General features: G+C 39.3%; 1 protein-coding gene across 10 annotated transcripts in view; it reads right to left on the reverse strand.

The window, feature by feature from the left end:
* The window catches only part of Zir (dedicator of cytokinesis), a 661,124-nt gene that overhangs the window by 463,630 nt on the left and 182,144 nt on the right, over positions 1-15,350 (reverse strand). For all 10 annotated transcript variants that reach the window (XR_012967574.1, XR_012967573.1, XR_012967577.1 and 7 more), the window contains one exon: positions 10,095-10,263. Coding sequence is in view for 2 of the 10 variants with exons in the window: in XM_076207846.1 (XP_076063961.1) it covers positions 10,095-10,263 (169 nt within the window). In the remaining 8 variants the exon portion in view is untranslated. The remainder of the gene's footprint in view (positions 1-10,094; positions 10,264-15,350) is intronic.

The following is a 15,350-nucleotide window of genomic DNA, read 5'->3' on the forward strand; positions in this document are numbered from 1 at the left end:
CATTCACACCCAAGTATCTGAAATTATCCACTTCCTCCAGTTTCTCACCCTTAATGCTCACTTCCAGCCTACTGTCACTCTCTCCCCTTGTACATCTCATCACCTTACTTTTATCCACATTTATATTTAGCTTCCTTCTTTCACATACCTTCTCAAACTCTGTCACTAACTTCCTCACTCCTTCCTCTGATCCTCCTACAAGCACAGTGTCACCAGCAAACAACAGCCAGCTCACCTCCCACCTTTCTCCATTTTCTTCAATCATCTCCAACCCCTGACCCACTACCCTTGCATTCACCTCCCACACCACCCCATCCATGTAAAGATTGAACAGCCAGGGCGACATAACACACCCCTGACATAGTCCCACCTTTACCTCAAACCATTCACTCTCTCCATTTCTAATCCTAACACAAGCTCTACTACTCTCATAAAAACTCTTGACTGCTCTTAACAGCTTTCCTCCTATCCCATATATCTGCAGTACCTCCCACAGTGCCTTTCTGTCTACCCTGTTGTAAGCCTTTTCCAGATCCATAAAAGCCCAAAAAAATCCTTACCTTTTCCTATAGCTTTCTCACATATCTGTCACACCACAAAAATCTGATCTACACATCCCCTACCTGTCCTAAAACCACACTGTTCCTCACCAATTACTCCCTCTGTTCCTCTCCTAATCCTGTCAATCAAGAACCTCCCATAAGCCTTTCCAACTACACGCAACAAGCTGATCCCTCTGAAACTACTACACTCACACTTGTCCCCCTTTCCTTTGTGAAGCGGAACTATACAGGCACTCCTCCAGTCCTCTGGCACTCTACCCTCTCTTAAACAAACATTAAATAACCTCACCAGCCAGTCCACCATAACTGTACCTCTTTTCTTCAGACATTCTACATGGCATCCATTGAACCTAGGTGCCTTACCTGCTCTCATCATCTTAACAGCTGCTTTCATTTCATCCTTCCATATTTCTCCTCCATTTTCCTCACTTACCACTCTCATTTTCTTAGCGCTTCCCACTGCAACTACCTTTCCCTCCCTATCCTCCTTCACATTTAGCAACTCCCTAAAATACTCTGCCCACCTTCCTCTCACTGCCTTCTCTTCCATTATCATCTCTCCATCTGCACCTTTTACCTCTTCTTCTCTACTTGATTCGCCTCCTCTTTCTCTTTTAATTTCCTTCCAAAACAACTTTATATTTCTTTCAAAATTTTCTGTCATACTCTTTCCCCATTTCACATCTGCTCTCCACTTTGCTTCTTTTATTTTATGCTTAACTTCCTTTCTCTTTACTTTGTACCTCTCATACGATTCCCTCGTCCTAATTTGCAGCCAATCTATGAATGCCTGCTTCTTCTCTTCTACACCCTTTTTGCTTCCTCATCCCACCTCTCACTACCCTTCCTTCTATTTCCTCCCGCCCTCCTTGTTCCACACACCATCTCTGCACACCTTATGACTCCCTCCTTGAACCATCCCCATTCCTCCTCCACTCCTAGTTCTACTCTATCCTTTACTCTCTCAACTTCTTCTTATACTCATTCTCCTTTTTTTCTTCATTTAAGCAGTTCACTCTAAGTATCTCCCTACCTTCTGCCCTTTTCCTCCCTCTCCACCTATTCTCCACTCTCAATTTATCTTCCACCAGGAAATGATCTGATATTCCCCCACTCTCTTCCCTTAGAACATGTACATCCTTAACTCTTCCTACCACACTCCTAGTCACCACTATATAGTCCATTAACATTCTATCTTCTTAAACACTGTATTTGCTATCATCAACTCTCTTTCAAGACACATCTCCATCAATTCTCCACTATGTTTTTTACCTGGAACTCCATACTTCCCAATCACTGTCAACTGGTTCATTTCCTACCTTAGCATTTAGGTCTCCCAATACAACTACATTGACATTTCTCCCTAATCCCTCTATGCACTCATTTATATCTACCTCTACGCTCTTCTCAATACCAGGCCCATATGCACTTACAAAAACCCACATCTCCTTTCCCAGCTTCACCTTCATCCACATCAACCTTGATGACACCTCCTTCCACTCCACTACCCACATACTTATCTCTTCACTTACTAGTATAGCCACCCCTTCTCTCCCTCGTCCCCTCTTCACTCCTGAGTATCTCCCAGCTACACTCCCAAACTCACAGTTGCCCTTTCCTTTCATTTTAGTTTCACTCAAAGCCAGTAGATCCATCTTTCTTCTCACAAACATACTGCCTATCTCTTCCCTTTTACTCTCATCTGTACCACATCCACGCAAACCTTAGGGTACTGGTTGGAAAGCTCCCAGACCTTCTTGTGCCTTTACTTTCTTTTTTAGGAATGTCCCCTTTTGGGGCTACAGGTAGTAGGACTCCTAATCCCATCCCTGTCCCTTTTTTGTTGCCTTTTACGACTCAAGTGGAAATACTTGGTGGCAGTATTTTTTTGCCCCCACCACAGGGTAGGTAGGCAAAAAAAGTAAATGAATATTCAGAGAAATGGTACAGGACATAACAAGGGGTTGGGGGACAGCATAACGGAGGGACAGTTGTACTATAAAAGTGTCATCATTTCTCTATGTACAGAGTTTTCCTCTATCACAGACATAATGATGTGTGGCTCTGGTCCATAAGGGCGCTCCATATAGACCCTAAAGTATCAACTGCATGCTACTTTGCCAAAATAACATGCAGCCAATACCCCAGACAGGGTATTGGTCTACAAAAAAGATATAATAGACAAATGCAAAGACAAACCTAAACTATTTTACAGATATGTAAATGACAAACTGAAAGACAAACATGAAATAGTGAAACTGCACGGAGGAAACAAAGAATATATAGAAGATGTAGAAATGGTTAAAGTAATGACCAGGCATTTTAAGTCTGTATTTACAATTGAAAGCTCACAAATTTGGGATGAAGGACAACATGAAGGATCCCCCAAAATTAAAGAAATAATGGTGACACAGAAAGACATATGGGACCAAATAAAGAATCTTGATGTCAGAAAGTCATATGGGCCTGATAGAATTGTGAAATGGATGTTGAAAGAATGTATAGATGAACTTACAGACAAAATACACAAGATAATTGACTTCTCACTCAAAGAAGGAAAAGTACCACAAGATTGGAAAAATGCAAATATTGTACCAATATATAAAGGAGGAGACAAAGAAAATCCAACAAATTATAGACCAGTATCCCTTACAAGCACAATTGCAAAAATATGCGAAAAAGTTATTAAAAATAAATGGATTAAACACTTGGAAGAGAACAATATACTAAACCCTAAACAATTTGGATTTAGAAGAGGAAGATCATGTACTACAAACATAATATGCTTTTACATACATACATACATACACCAAAGGCTTTTTTCCCCCTTACAAAGGGGGGTAGCCAAAAAGAAAAAGGCATAGAAACCAATCCCACCCATTCCATCCCCTACATATTCCACTCCCCTCCACCCTCCTCCCTCCCTCTCATCTTGGCACCTCCTGGATGTAATATGCTTTTACTCAAGATTAATAGAAATAATACAAGAAAGAGATGGATGGGCAGAGTGTGCTTTCTTGGAAATACAAAAGGCTTTGGACCAAGTACTACACAAAAAGCTACTAAGAAAAGTTTAAATAGGTGGAATACAAGGAAAATTATTGGAATTAATGAAAGATTTCTTGAACAGAAGAAAAATGAGGGTGGTGCTTTGAGACAAGAACTCAAATTGGGAATATATGATAAGTGGAGTCCCCCAAGGCTCTCTATTGGCTCCGATAATGTTTGCTATTATATGAACTTATTTGCAGATGATGTGAAACTATTAAAGAGAATAAATACAGAGGAAGATTGCAAATCTTTTCAAGAAGACCTAGGCAAAGACCTGGGAAATGGAGTCAAAAGAGTGAAGTGAATTTTAACATTAATGCAGTATAATGTAATTTGGAAAAAGCAAAAATAGAATCTCAGGACAATATAAAATTGGTACAAAGTAAGTAAAAAAGTAAACTCAGAAAGTGACCTAGGAGTAACTATCTCAAATGACATGACACCAGACAAACATGTCAACAAATTAGTCAGAGAAACTTTTAACTTATTAAGATCAATGAAAGTGGCCTTTGACTACATGGATGAAGAAATAGTAAAGAAAATACTAGTTACACTGATAAGACCAAAATTGTCTCTATGGACACCTAGTACAAAAAAAAACTAGAATGAATTCAAAGAGCAATGACAAAAATGGCACCAACAATTTGACACATGAACAAAAATTGGACAAACTAAATTTACCAACCCTTGTACAAAGAAGAGAAAGAGGTGATTAGATAACCATTTACAGAATTATGAAAGAGAGGGAAATTCTTGATAGGGATGACCTACTAAAATGGGACAGAAGAAATACAAGAGGACATGAGAAGAAACTTAAGAAAGACAGTTACAGAAGAGATCTGAAAAAGAATAGCTTTCCACACACAGTAATAGATATCTGGAACAAACTGAAAGAGGAAACAGTGAGTGCTACAACTATACATGACTTTAAGAAAAAATTGGATGCGGAAAGATGCAACAGCAGGTCACTATGAGCATAGCACTCCTCCCACAAAATACAACTAGGTAAATACACAAAATATCTTTAGTGAGTGGCTTTTTGAATGAACTGAGGGACTGGTTTCCTAGGTGCCATGGGTCTCCTGCAAGAGAGAACTGGGGCAAAGGATCAATCAATCATTCCACTGCAAAAGACCCATGCCTCCAGGAAACCAGCAACAGCCTCCAGGAAGGACTATTAGTAACTTAACCCTTAACAGGTAAAGTGGGGTCAGACAGACCCCATACTTTTTTGTTTTTTAATTTTAATATATTAATATATTACATACAGATATGTACTCCCATATACCTTCTTGATCAGTGGAGTAGTTTAATGGGGTGATAGGGTCATTCCTGAATCTTGCTCTATATAAGCTTTATAGAGCTTTTGAGCCCGTCTGACCCCACTTTACCTGAGGTGTGAGTACCGTGGGGTGAGTCAGACCCCACTTTACCTGAGGTGTGAGTAGCGTGGGGTTTGTCAGACCCCACTTTACCTGAGGTTTGTTCATGTCATATAAATGTTTTATCATTTATACTTATGGGTAAATAATATATTTTTTTTTTTATCAACAGAAAAACATACATCCGAGTTTGATTTTATTTATTTATTTAATTCATTTAATTTATTTATCTAATTTATTTATTTAACTTATTCCATTTTCCCTCTTTTGATCACATTCATTTTTATCACAATGTTTAATTTCTGTTCTGGTAATGTGAGTTTCTTTTCATATCATGGTCACACTATACTCATATTATCATAAAACATGACATTCTGCCACATTTTATTTGATTGATTTATCCTTCCCTCTTTTGTTCAAATTTAATTTGTATCACATATTTTGTATTACATATGAATGCTTAATATTTTCTGTTCTGTTAATATGTTTCTTCTCACAAGATCACACTATTCTCATATCATCATAAAATGTGACATCTCGCCACATTTTAGGGCACCTCAGTCACTCTATTCCCACACATACAGCTGTAATTTATTCCATCCTTCCCCTCTTTTAGTTCAAATTTAATTTGTATCACATATTTTGTATCACATATAAGTGTTTGATATTTTCTGTTCTGTTGATAATATGTTTCTTCTCACACTATTCTCATATCATAAGATGTGACATCTCGCCACATTTTAGGACACCTCAGCCACTCTATTCCCACACATGCATCTGGTTCTCATCTATCCACCTTGTACAAAATCTTTTGAAAAATTATGGGCTCACATATGTAGGCACACTGAGGGACAAGAAGCCACAAGTACCAGCTCTGATGACAGACAAGACGGTCATCAGAAAAGGGTGCACGGCTTTCCTCTTTGACACAACCATGGCACTTGTGTCACATTTACCTGACAAGAAGAAGAAAAAATTTGTGCAGTTGATCTCCTCAATGCACCAACAACCTGTTATGGATGACTGTGGGAAGCCAGAAATCATCTTGTATTATAACAACACAAAAAGAGGGGTTGACGCGTTTGATCAAATGTGTGCCCGATATACGAGCAGCCGAATAACCAAACGGTGGCCTTTGTGCATAATGTACGGACCGGTCAACACCGCCGGTGTCAACTCCTATATCACCTGCAATGAAATGAGGAAACGTGATGGACAGGCGGAACTTTCATCACGCCGGAAGTATCTGATTGAGCTGGCAGAAGAGATGATACGGCCATGGGCAGAGGAGAGGATGAACTTCAAGGGGATGCACAAAAGTACTTTGATGACCATCAGAACGGTCTTTGGCTTGAACATGCCCCATCAGCAAGCAGATACCTCTTCTATCAGAAAGCGATGTGCCTTGTGTGACCGGAAGTCTGACAGGAAGACCAAGAACTACTGCCTACACTGCAAAAGACTGCCTACACTGCAAAAGACCAGTGTGTCAGGACCATTCAACCCCCATCTGCGATGACTGCAATTAGATTCTTCAGTATCACAAATTCCACTTTCAGTATATCCAATAAAATATGTTCTTCATTATCACTAGCATTATGTATGAATTGCTCGACTCATGTCCTCTCAAGAAAACTCAAAACCCTCTGAGACCACAAACTTCCGTCAACGAAGGATGGGGTTTTGCTGAGTCAGGGTAGGAGTGCTTAGAGCCATAAAAACTTATAAATAATAAACTTAGATACCATTAAAAACTTATAGATTGTTTGCTGGACCTAGTATCAACCTTCCCTGAAAATTTCATTAAAACCAGTCCATAATTTTTGCGTAAAATTGGTCAAAGTCAAAATAATCACCTCGTTTTTTTTCTTCAGATTTCATGGTTTATGAAACACATTTATTATTCATTTGTTGTAGCTCTGCTTTTCCTTAAAGATAGTTGGGACATTGGTCTCTACAAAATGATGATGACCAACCGCTTCATGTTTCATGCTTTCAGTCAAGCACCCTCTGAAGTCAACAATATCTTATTTTTCATAATTTTTTTTTGTAATTTTCATTAAAATATATGTCTAACAATTATAGTCACTTTTAAGCATGTAAATGGAAGAATATAAGTTGAAGTACATATGTTTTGATTTCTATGTCAATAAATGCAGTAGAAGTATTTTATTTTTATTTTTTGTGTTTGGGGTCTGTCAGACCCCGCTTTACCTGAATCGTTTGTCAAAAAGACCTTTACCTGTTAAGGGTTAAAGAAGAGATAAAGGCAAAGGGGCAAAGAATAATTAACTCATCCAACATTCCAAAGGTACTCCCCCAGGTAGGCGTAGCTCCCCCTTGGGGATCGGTGCCATCTGCGTAGAGCTGATGGCCAGGGGTGGTTGCTGCTGATTGGCCCCCAACTCTTGGGGTTGGGGGGTGGTCCCACGACGTAGACGTTGCAGCTCCTTTTAATACAATCATACAAAACGCAGACAAGAGATACATCCCTAGAGGCAACAGAAAATCACACAACCCCAACTTCACACCAGAAATCCAAGGCCTCATCAGACAACGTGACACACATAAACACGATACCCCCACACCTATCCCTCGAAACATAGCAGACCAAATACAAACACTAAACACTGTGATTGCCAATAAAATACATGAACAAAAAACACAAAATTGGCAAAACTTTATCAATACACTTGATCACAAAACAAACACCAGCAAATTGTACAAAACACTCAACAGCATCACACTATCCAACACTAACACTACACGCTCTCACGCAGCAATAATCACAACAACAGATAATCTACCCTCAAACAGACAACAAGCAAACACACTCGTACGTCATTTTGCACAGACGAGCCATCTTACATCTCACCCTGACGACCGACGCACCATTCGACGTAAGAAAGACTTCCCCACAGACTCAGACTATACACCCTTCATAGACAGTCAGACAAAACTCATAATGCATAATCTCAAGCACTCATCTGCCTGTGGCCCTGATAACATAAGCAACATCCACCTAAAACACATTGGACCACAAGGTATACACGCACTCACAAACATTGCAAACTACAGCTATTCACACAACACTATACCCGACATCTGGAAGCATGGTAAAATAATCACCATTCCAAAACCGAACAAAGACCCAACAATCCCAACATCGCACCGCCCAATCACACTTCTCTGCACCCCCTCTAAAGTCATTGAACGCCTAATACTTAAACTTGTCACACCATATATTCCCCTTGCTGACTCACAACACGGTTTTAGGCCACTACACTCCACAAACACTCTTCTGACAAACCTCACACAAAGAATTTTAGATGGCATCAATTCAGATAGGCCCCACCACAGAACACTTCTTATAACATTGGACATTAGTAAAGCTTTTGATGCTATCCCCCGCCACAACCTAACAAATAAAATATATAACACAGACATGCACAATAACACCAAAAGATGGCTGGCCAATTATCTGGCAGGCAGGAATGCTCATGTGTCATATAATGGCCAATCATCGCACATCAGAAACATTAAGAACGGAGTACCACAGGGCTCAGTTCTATCCCCCACATTATTTAATCTATACATGCATGACTTACCCACGCCAGACACCTCAGAAATACAAATCTCTTCCTACGCAGACGACATAACAATCACATGCACACATCGAAACACAGACAAAGCTGCAGAAATAATCCAGCCTTACCTTGACACACTCAACACATGGTTCATCACAAACAGACTCAAAATAGCTCCAACCAAATCTACAGCAACACTTCTCACCAACTGGACAAAAGAACACAAATACATACCTCATCTCTACATCAACAACACTCTAATACCACACACAAACACACCGAAAATTCTTGGTGTAACATACGATACATCCATGTCTTTCAAACAACACCTCACCAACATAAAAAACAAATGCACACCTAGACTTAACGCACTTAAGTCAATCACTGGAACAACATTTGGACAAAACAAAGAAACTAATATAACAATATACAAACAATGCATACGCTCAGTGATGAATTATGCGAGTCCTGCATGGGCTCCTAATCTCAGTGAGACACACCACAACACCCTTCAAATCATACAAAACAAAGCCCTAAAAACAATTACAGGCTGCACAAATACATCACCTACAGACCATTTACACCATGAAACAAAAGTCCTCAAAGTCAAGGACCACCTCGACATGAGAGGCACACAAACACTTGCTGCAGCCACCACAAACACATCACACCTGCTACACTACATAGCAGAACACCCACACACACCAAGAAACATTAAAACTACACCCAAAGACCTTTATTACGCACAGATACTCTCTTCTCTTCCTCCACAACCACCAAATACCAGCCTCCAGAAACATATTCATAATCATATCACTCACCGCTCCATTAACACACTGAAAGACAACACACTGCTGCATGCCAGACCCCCTGATATCCACCCTTCTGAATCCTCTCTCCCACGAAAGGACAGAGTCCACTTGGCCAGACTGCGATGCGGTCACCACCCAGCACTTCTAAGCTACCAGAAGAGGCTGGACGACCGTGTTGTGAACAGCTGCCCAGGATGTAACACTTCACCCCATACCATACAACACATAATGGAAGACTGCATTATACACAATCATGCACGCAAACAACACAACATACACTCTATAAAGGATTTGTGGGAAAACCCAGTTTCGGCTGTGGCCTTCCTTGGGGAGACGGGACTGCTCGGACAGACAGTCTAGGGAACGACAACAACAACAACAACAACATTCCAAAGGTTCTTCCCTAATAGATCTTTGGGAGAGTCTTAGCACCTATGCCAGCTATTTTGAGGTAGCAAGTTTCCAATCACTGAAACCTGAAGCAACAGTTATCATTCTAGCTTCAACATATTTCATACTGAGTCGAGATATAGGGTCATTAGAATATCATAATATCCATGTGTTTCAAAGCTGTGAAGGGATTAATCAAAAGTCCCCATCAATTCTGCACAAGCTACTGTCATCATGCATTAGTCAGAACAAAATTTGTAAAAGTCATTGTCATAATGGTCAAGTTAATGATTTATATGTTATACTTACAGAGACTCTCCCCACTAAAGATGCAATAGTTTCAAAGCAGGTCTGAGCAATGTTGACTTGCTGACCAGCTAGAATTGGAGGACGAACCATCAGCAGTATAAGGCGGTCCAACAGTAACGGGATGAAACGAACCAAAGGTTCTGCCTTGGCATTTATCAATTCGTTCATCCTAAAGAAAAGAAGTTAATGCTCTTTATTATATCTATTTTTTTTACTTATTCATTTTTCTATTATTATTATTACTATTATTATTATTATTATTATTTTTTTTTTTTCACAAACTCCCCCCATCAGGAAGCAAGGATGGTATCCCTTACAAAGGGCTTTGTAGTGTGGAATTAATGAACATGCCCTAAGTTCAACTTGTAGGTATGGTTCGAATTGCTATCACCTCAACCTCCACTGCAAGTAATGACACATTACCTCCTCAGCCAGCAAGCTTCCTAATATATGTATAATACAATATTTCATTCATATATTCCTTATTTCTATCTCAACCATCCTAGCCCATTTGAAATACATGTATATACCAACAGCCTTTTCCCCTTTACAAGGGAAGTAGCCAAAGTCAAAGGCATAAAACCACTCAAACCCATTTCATCCCCACATACTCCACACTCATTCACCACCCCTCCCTCCCTCTTTTCTTGGCTCCTCCTGGATGATGGGTCATCCATGCATCTTGTCCATTGCCCTGGGTTAGAAGCAATGTAGCAAGACACAACAACACATCTGAAAAAAAAAAAAGAGCTTCCCACACAGAGTGATAGATACTTGGAACAAATTGGACAAAGAAACAGTGTGTGCAAACACTATTCAAGATTTTAAGAAAAAACTTGATGCTGAGAGATACAAAGATAGGTCACCACGAGCATAGTTCCCTTCCTGTAAAATACAACTACGTAAATAAAGCAAGGCCACTTCATTTAATCGGTGACCACCACTCTCCATCCCCTCATGCAGAAAAAAGAGAAGACAGGGAGAAATCCCTTCAGACCACACCAAATATCATTCACACATACTCCCTCAATCCCCATCCCCCAACCACTTCCTTCCATCCATCACAGCATCATCCATACACCATTCTTCACTCACCCCTATCTTGTCTTCTCCCTTCCTTCCTAAACAGATGTTCCCCTCTTTCCTAATGCCCCTTTTACCCTATCCATCCATCTCATCCTTGGTCGCCCCTCATGTTCACTCCTTCCACATCTGCCTTCCACACCTCTTTCTTCACTCATTCTTTCCATGTGTCCAAAACATCCCAATACACATCATCAACCCTATCTCCCAACTCCCTTTCCACCCCTGCTCTCCTCCTCACCTCTTCATTTCTTACTCTATCCAGCCTGGTAACCCTTGGAAAGTATAGTACAGATAAGACCAGACCAATTAAGATTAAATTCAGATCACAAACAACAGCAGAGAATATCTTGGCAAAAACAGGGAAGCTAGCAGCAAGTGAACAATATAAAAAGGTATGGATAAAAAGAGAAATGAATAAAGAGGAAAGAGAGGAAGAAAAAATGAAAAGGAAAGAAGCTAAAGAAAAAACGAGACCAGAACGGAGTCAGAAAAACAAGAATTCTACTGGAGAGTAGTGAATATGAAATTGAAGAAATGGACCATAACAGAGAGAAACAAAAAAGAAACAGAGAATACAATGGAAATAACAGAAAGTTAAGAGTATCCTACACAAATATAGATGGATCAATAACAGGACTGAATGAACTGAACGAGTATCTGAAGGAAAAAGATCCGGACATAATGGGAATTGTTGAGACAAAATTAAAAGGTCCACTACCACCCAACAGCATAGGACACAATGCATATAATTATTGGATTAGAAACAGAGATAAAACAAGGGGGTGGAGTTATGTTCCTGACTAAGAAGGATATAAGCGTGAAGAGTGTCATATATGGAAAGAACAGAGTAGAGATGATTATGATAGAAGTAGAAGACAGAGATAAGAAGAGCAGAAAGCTTGCAATAATCTATGTGCCCCCAAAAACAGCCTCGTGGGAAGAGAGTGAACATAAAAGTATGTTAGAAGACACAAGAATAACACTAAACAAGATAATGGAAGATGGAGGAAGAATAGTTATGATGGGCGACTTTAATTGCAAAGAAATCTGCTGGGAAGGGATGACCGTAAAGGGTGGAGAAGACTCATGGGGAAATGTTCTACTTGAGATGATTATTGACCACACAATGACACAATGAATCCAAGAGAACACTAGATATAGAAATGAAGAAGAACCATCGAGACTAGACCTAATAATCACATCAGAACCTGAAATAGTGGAAAAGATAGAATACCAGGCACCAATAAGTGACCACATATTGATAGAACTAGAACTAAATGAGAAAAAATACATGAAAAGAAATTAACAATATAGAAAAAGGAAGATTGATGTATGAAAAAACAAATTTTGATAAAATAAGAGAATTCTTTCAAAATGAAAACTGGGAAAGAATACACAAAGAAGATACAACAGTAGAAGAGAAATGGAATATTTTGACAACAATTTATAAAAAAGGAGTGGAAAAGTATGTCCCAAGACAAAAACAAGAAAAAGAATATGTAAAGTGCTGGTACAACAAAAGCTGTAGTGTTAAAAGACAAAAGAGACAAAGCTTGGACCAAATAGAAGAAATACAAAAGACCTGAAAAATGGAAAATATATACTTGTTATAGAAATGAATATGTACAAGCGTGCAGAGAGGAAAAGAGAAAATATGAAAAAGATGTCATAGAAAAATGTAAAGATCAACCAAAACTATTCTACAGATTTGTAAACAACAAACTGAAAAACAAACAAGACTTGGAGAAATTAAGACAAGGAGGAGTTGAATACACAGAGGAAATAGAAATGGCAGAAATTATGAACAAGCATTTTAAATCAGTGTTTACAAGGGAGAATATACAACCGGAAGAGATCGAATGGAAAGAGAAAGTCCCCCCTATGAAAGAAATAGAAGTAACAAAGAATGAAATAATGAAACACTTGAGTAATCTTGATGTTAGAAAATCGCATGGACCAGATGAAATAGCAAACTGGATTTTGAAAGAATGCAGAAATGAACTGGCAGACAAAATACATAGCATAATAAATAGTTCCTTGAAAGAAGGAAAAGTTCCAGAAGATTGGAAAAAAGCAAATATAGTACCTATATATAAAGGAGGTAATAAAGAAGACCCTACCAACTATAGACCAGTCTCTCTAACAAGTACAATAGCAAAAATTTGAGAAAAAATTATCAAAAGCAAATGGGTAAAATATTTAGAAAAAAAACAGCGTGCTTAATCCAAGACAATTTGGATTCAGACAAGGACGATCATGCGTCACTAATTTAATATGTTTCTATTCAAGGCTAATAGATATAATACAAGAAAGAGATGGATGGGCTGATTGTGCATTTCTTGACCTAAAAAAAAAGCCTTTGAGAAAGTACCACATAAGAAGTTGCTTAAGAAATTAGAAACTGAAGGAGGAATACAGGGCAAACTGCTTAAATGGATGGAAGACTTTTTGCTAGAAAGAAAAATGAGAGTAGTGATAAGAGACAAGCATTCAAGATGGGATGACGTAATAAGCGGTGTTCCACAAGGAACAGTTCTGGCCCCAATAATGTTTGCTATATACAGTAGCCGCGAAAAGTTTGGGCGCAAAATTATAGGCGCCCCAACTTTCCCCTAAACTCAAAACATGCGAAAAATACAACTTTCCACCAAAACTTTTCGCTATTTTTCAATGCTAGCGTTTGTACCCGTATTTAGCCGAGACAATACACACTATTTGGCAACTCTGTTTAGGCGCACTCGATGTCACATGGAGTCAGTTTCTAAACATCTCTCACGGAGAGTAGTCTTTTTTTTGCGGTGGTCTCTGTTTTTGTGCCTTGATATCTCCGTAATGGGAAGTGGTAAAGAGCTGGAAAGAGACACTGTTGTTACAATCATAACCCTCTATAAGGAGGGTTATAAGTGTAAAGATATTGCTACTTGTGTGGGAATTGGAGTGCGTCAAGTGCAAAAGTGGACCAAGAAATTTCGAGACGAAGGAAGTGACATCATTCGTACTCCAAAGCATCGCTCTGGTCGGCCAAGGAAGATATCAAATCATACTTCTACGGTTCTAACTGCCTCCTAATAACCGTAGGAGGCAGTTAGAACCGTAGAAGTACGATTTGATATCTTCCTTGGCCGACCAGAGTGATGCTTTGGAGTACGAATGATGTCACTTCCTTCGTCTCGAAATTTCTTGGTCCACTTTTGCACTTGACGAACTCCAATTCCCACACGAGTAGCAATATCTTTACACTTATAACCCTCCTTATAGAGGGTTATGATTGTAACAACAGTGTCTCTTTCCAGCTCTTTACCACTTCCCATTACGGAGATATCAAGGCACAAAAACAGAGACCACCGCAAAAAAAAGACTACTCTCCGTGAGAGATGTTTAGAAACTGACTCCATGTGACATCGAGTGTGCCTAAACAGAGTTGCCAAATAGTGTGTCTTGTCTCGGCTAAATACGGGTACAAACGCTAGCATTGAAAAATAGCGAAGAGTTTCGGTGGAAAGTTGTATTTTTCGCATGTTTTGAGTTTAGGGGAAAGTTGGGGCGCCTATAATTTTGCGCCCAAACTTTTCGCGGCCACTGTATATTAATGATATGGATGAAGAAATTGAAAGTTATATGAGCTTCTTTGCAGATGATGCAAAACTATTAAAAAAAGTGAACACGGAAGAAGATTGTGAGTCACTACAGAGTGATCTAAATAAAGTATGGGAATGGAGTAGGAAGTGGGAGATGGAGTTCAACACTAAAAAGTGTAGTATAATGGAATTTGGAAAAAGCAAAAACAGAATAACAGGATCATATAAATTGGGAGGAATAAAAAAGTAGAAAATGAGAAGGGCCTGGGAGTCATTGTTATGAATAATATGTCACCTGAGAAACATATAAATAAGATTTTTGGAGAAACTTATAATTTATATACAAGGGGGGTACCCTTACAAGGGGGGTAGCCAAAAAGAAAAAGGCATAAAATCATTCCCACCCATTTCATCCCTGAATACACTCCACACCCCTCCACCCTCCCTCTTATCTTAGCACCCCCCTGTGGTGGGGGAAAAGAATACTGCCACCAAGTATTCCACTTGGATCGTAAGAGGTGAGAAGAAAGGGACGGGGATTGGGACTAGGCATCCTTCTCCTTGTAGCCCCACAGGGGAGATTCCTTAAAAA

The sequence above is a fragment of the Oratosquilla oratoria genome, chromosome 24, assembly GCF_046742065.1.
Source record: "Oratosquilla oratoria isolate Oo_2021 chromosome 24, ASM4674206v1, whole genome shotgun sequence".
Lineage (NCBI taxonomy): Eukaryota > Metazoa > Arthropoda > Malacostraca > Stomatopoda > Squillidae > Oratosquilla > Oratosquilla oratoria.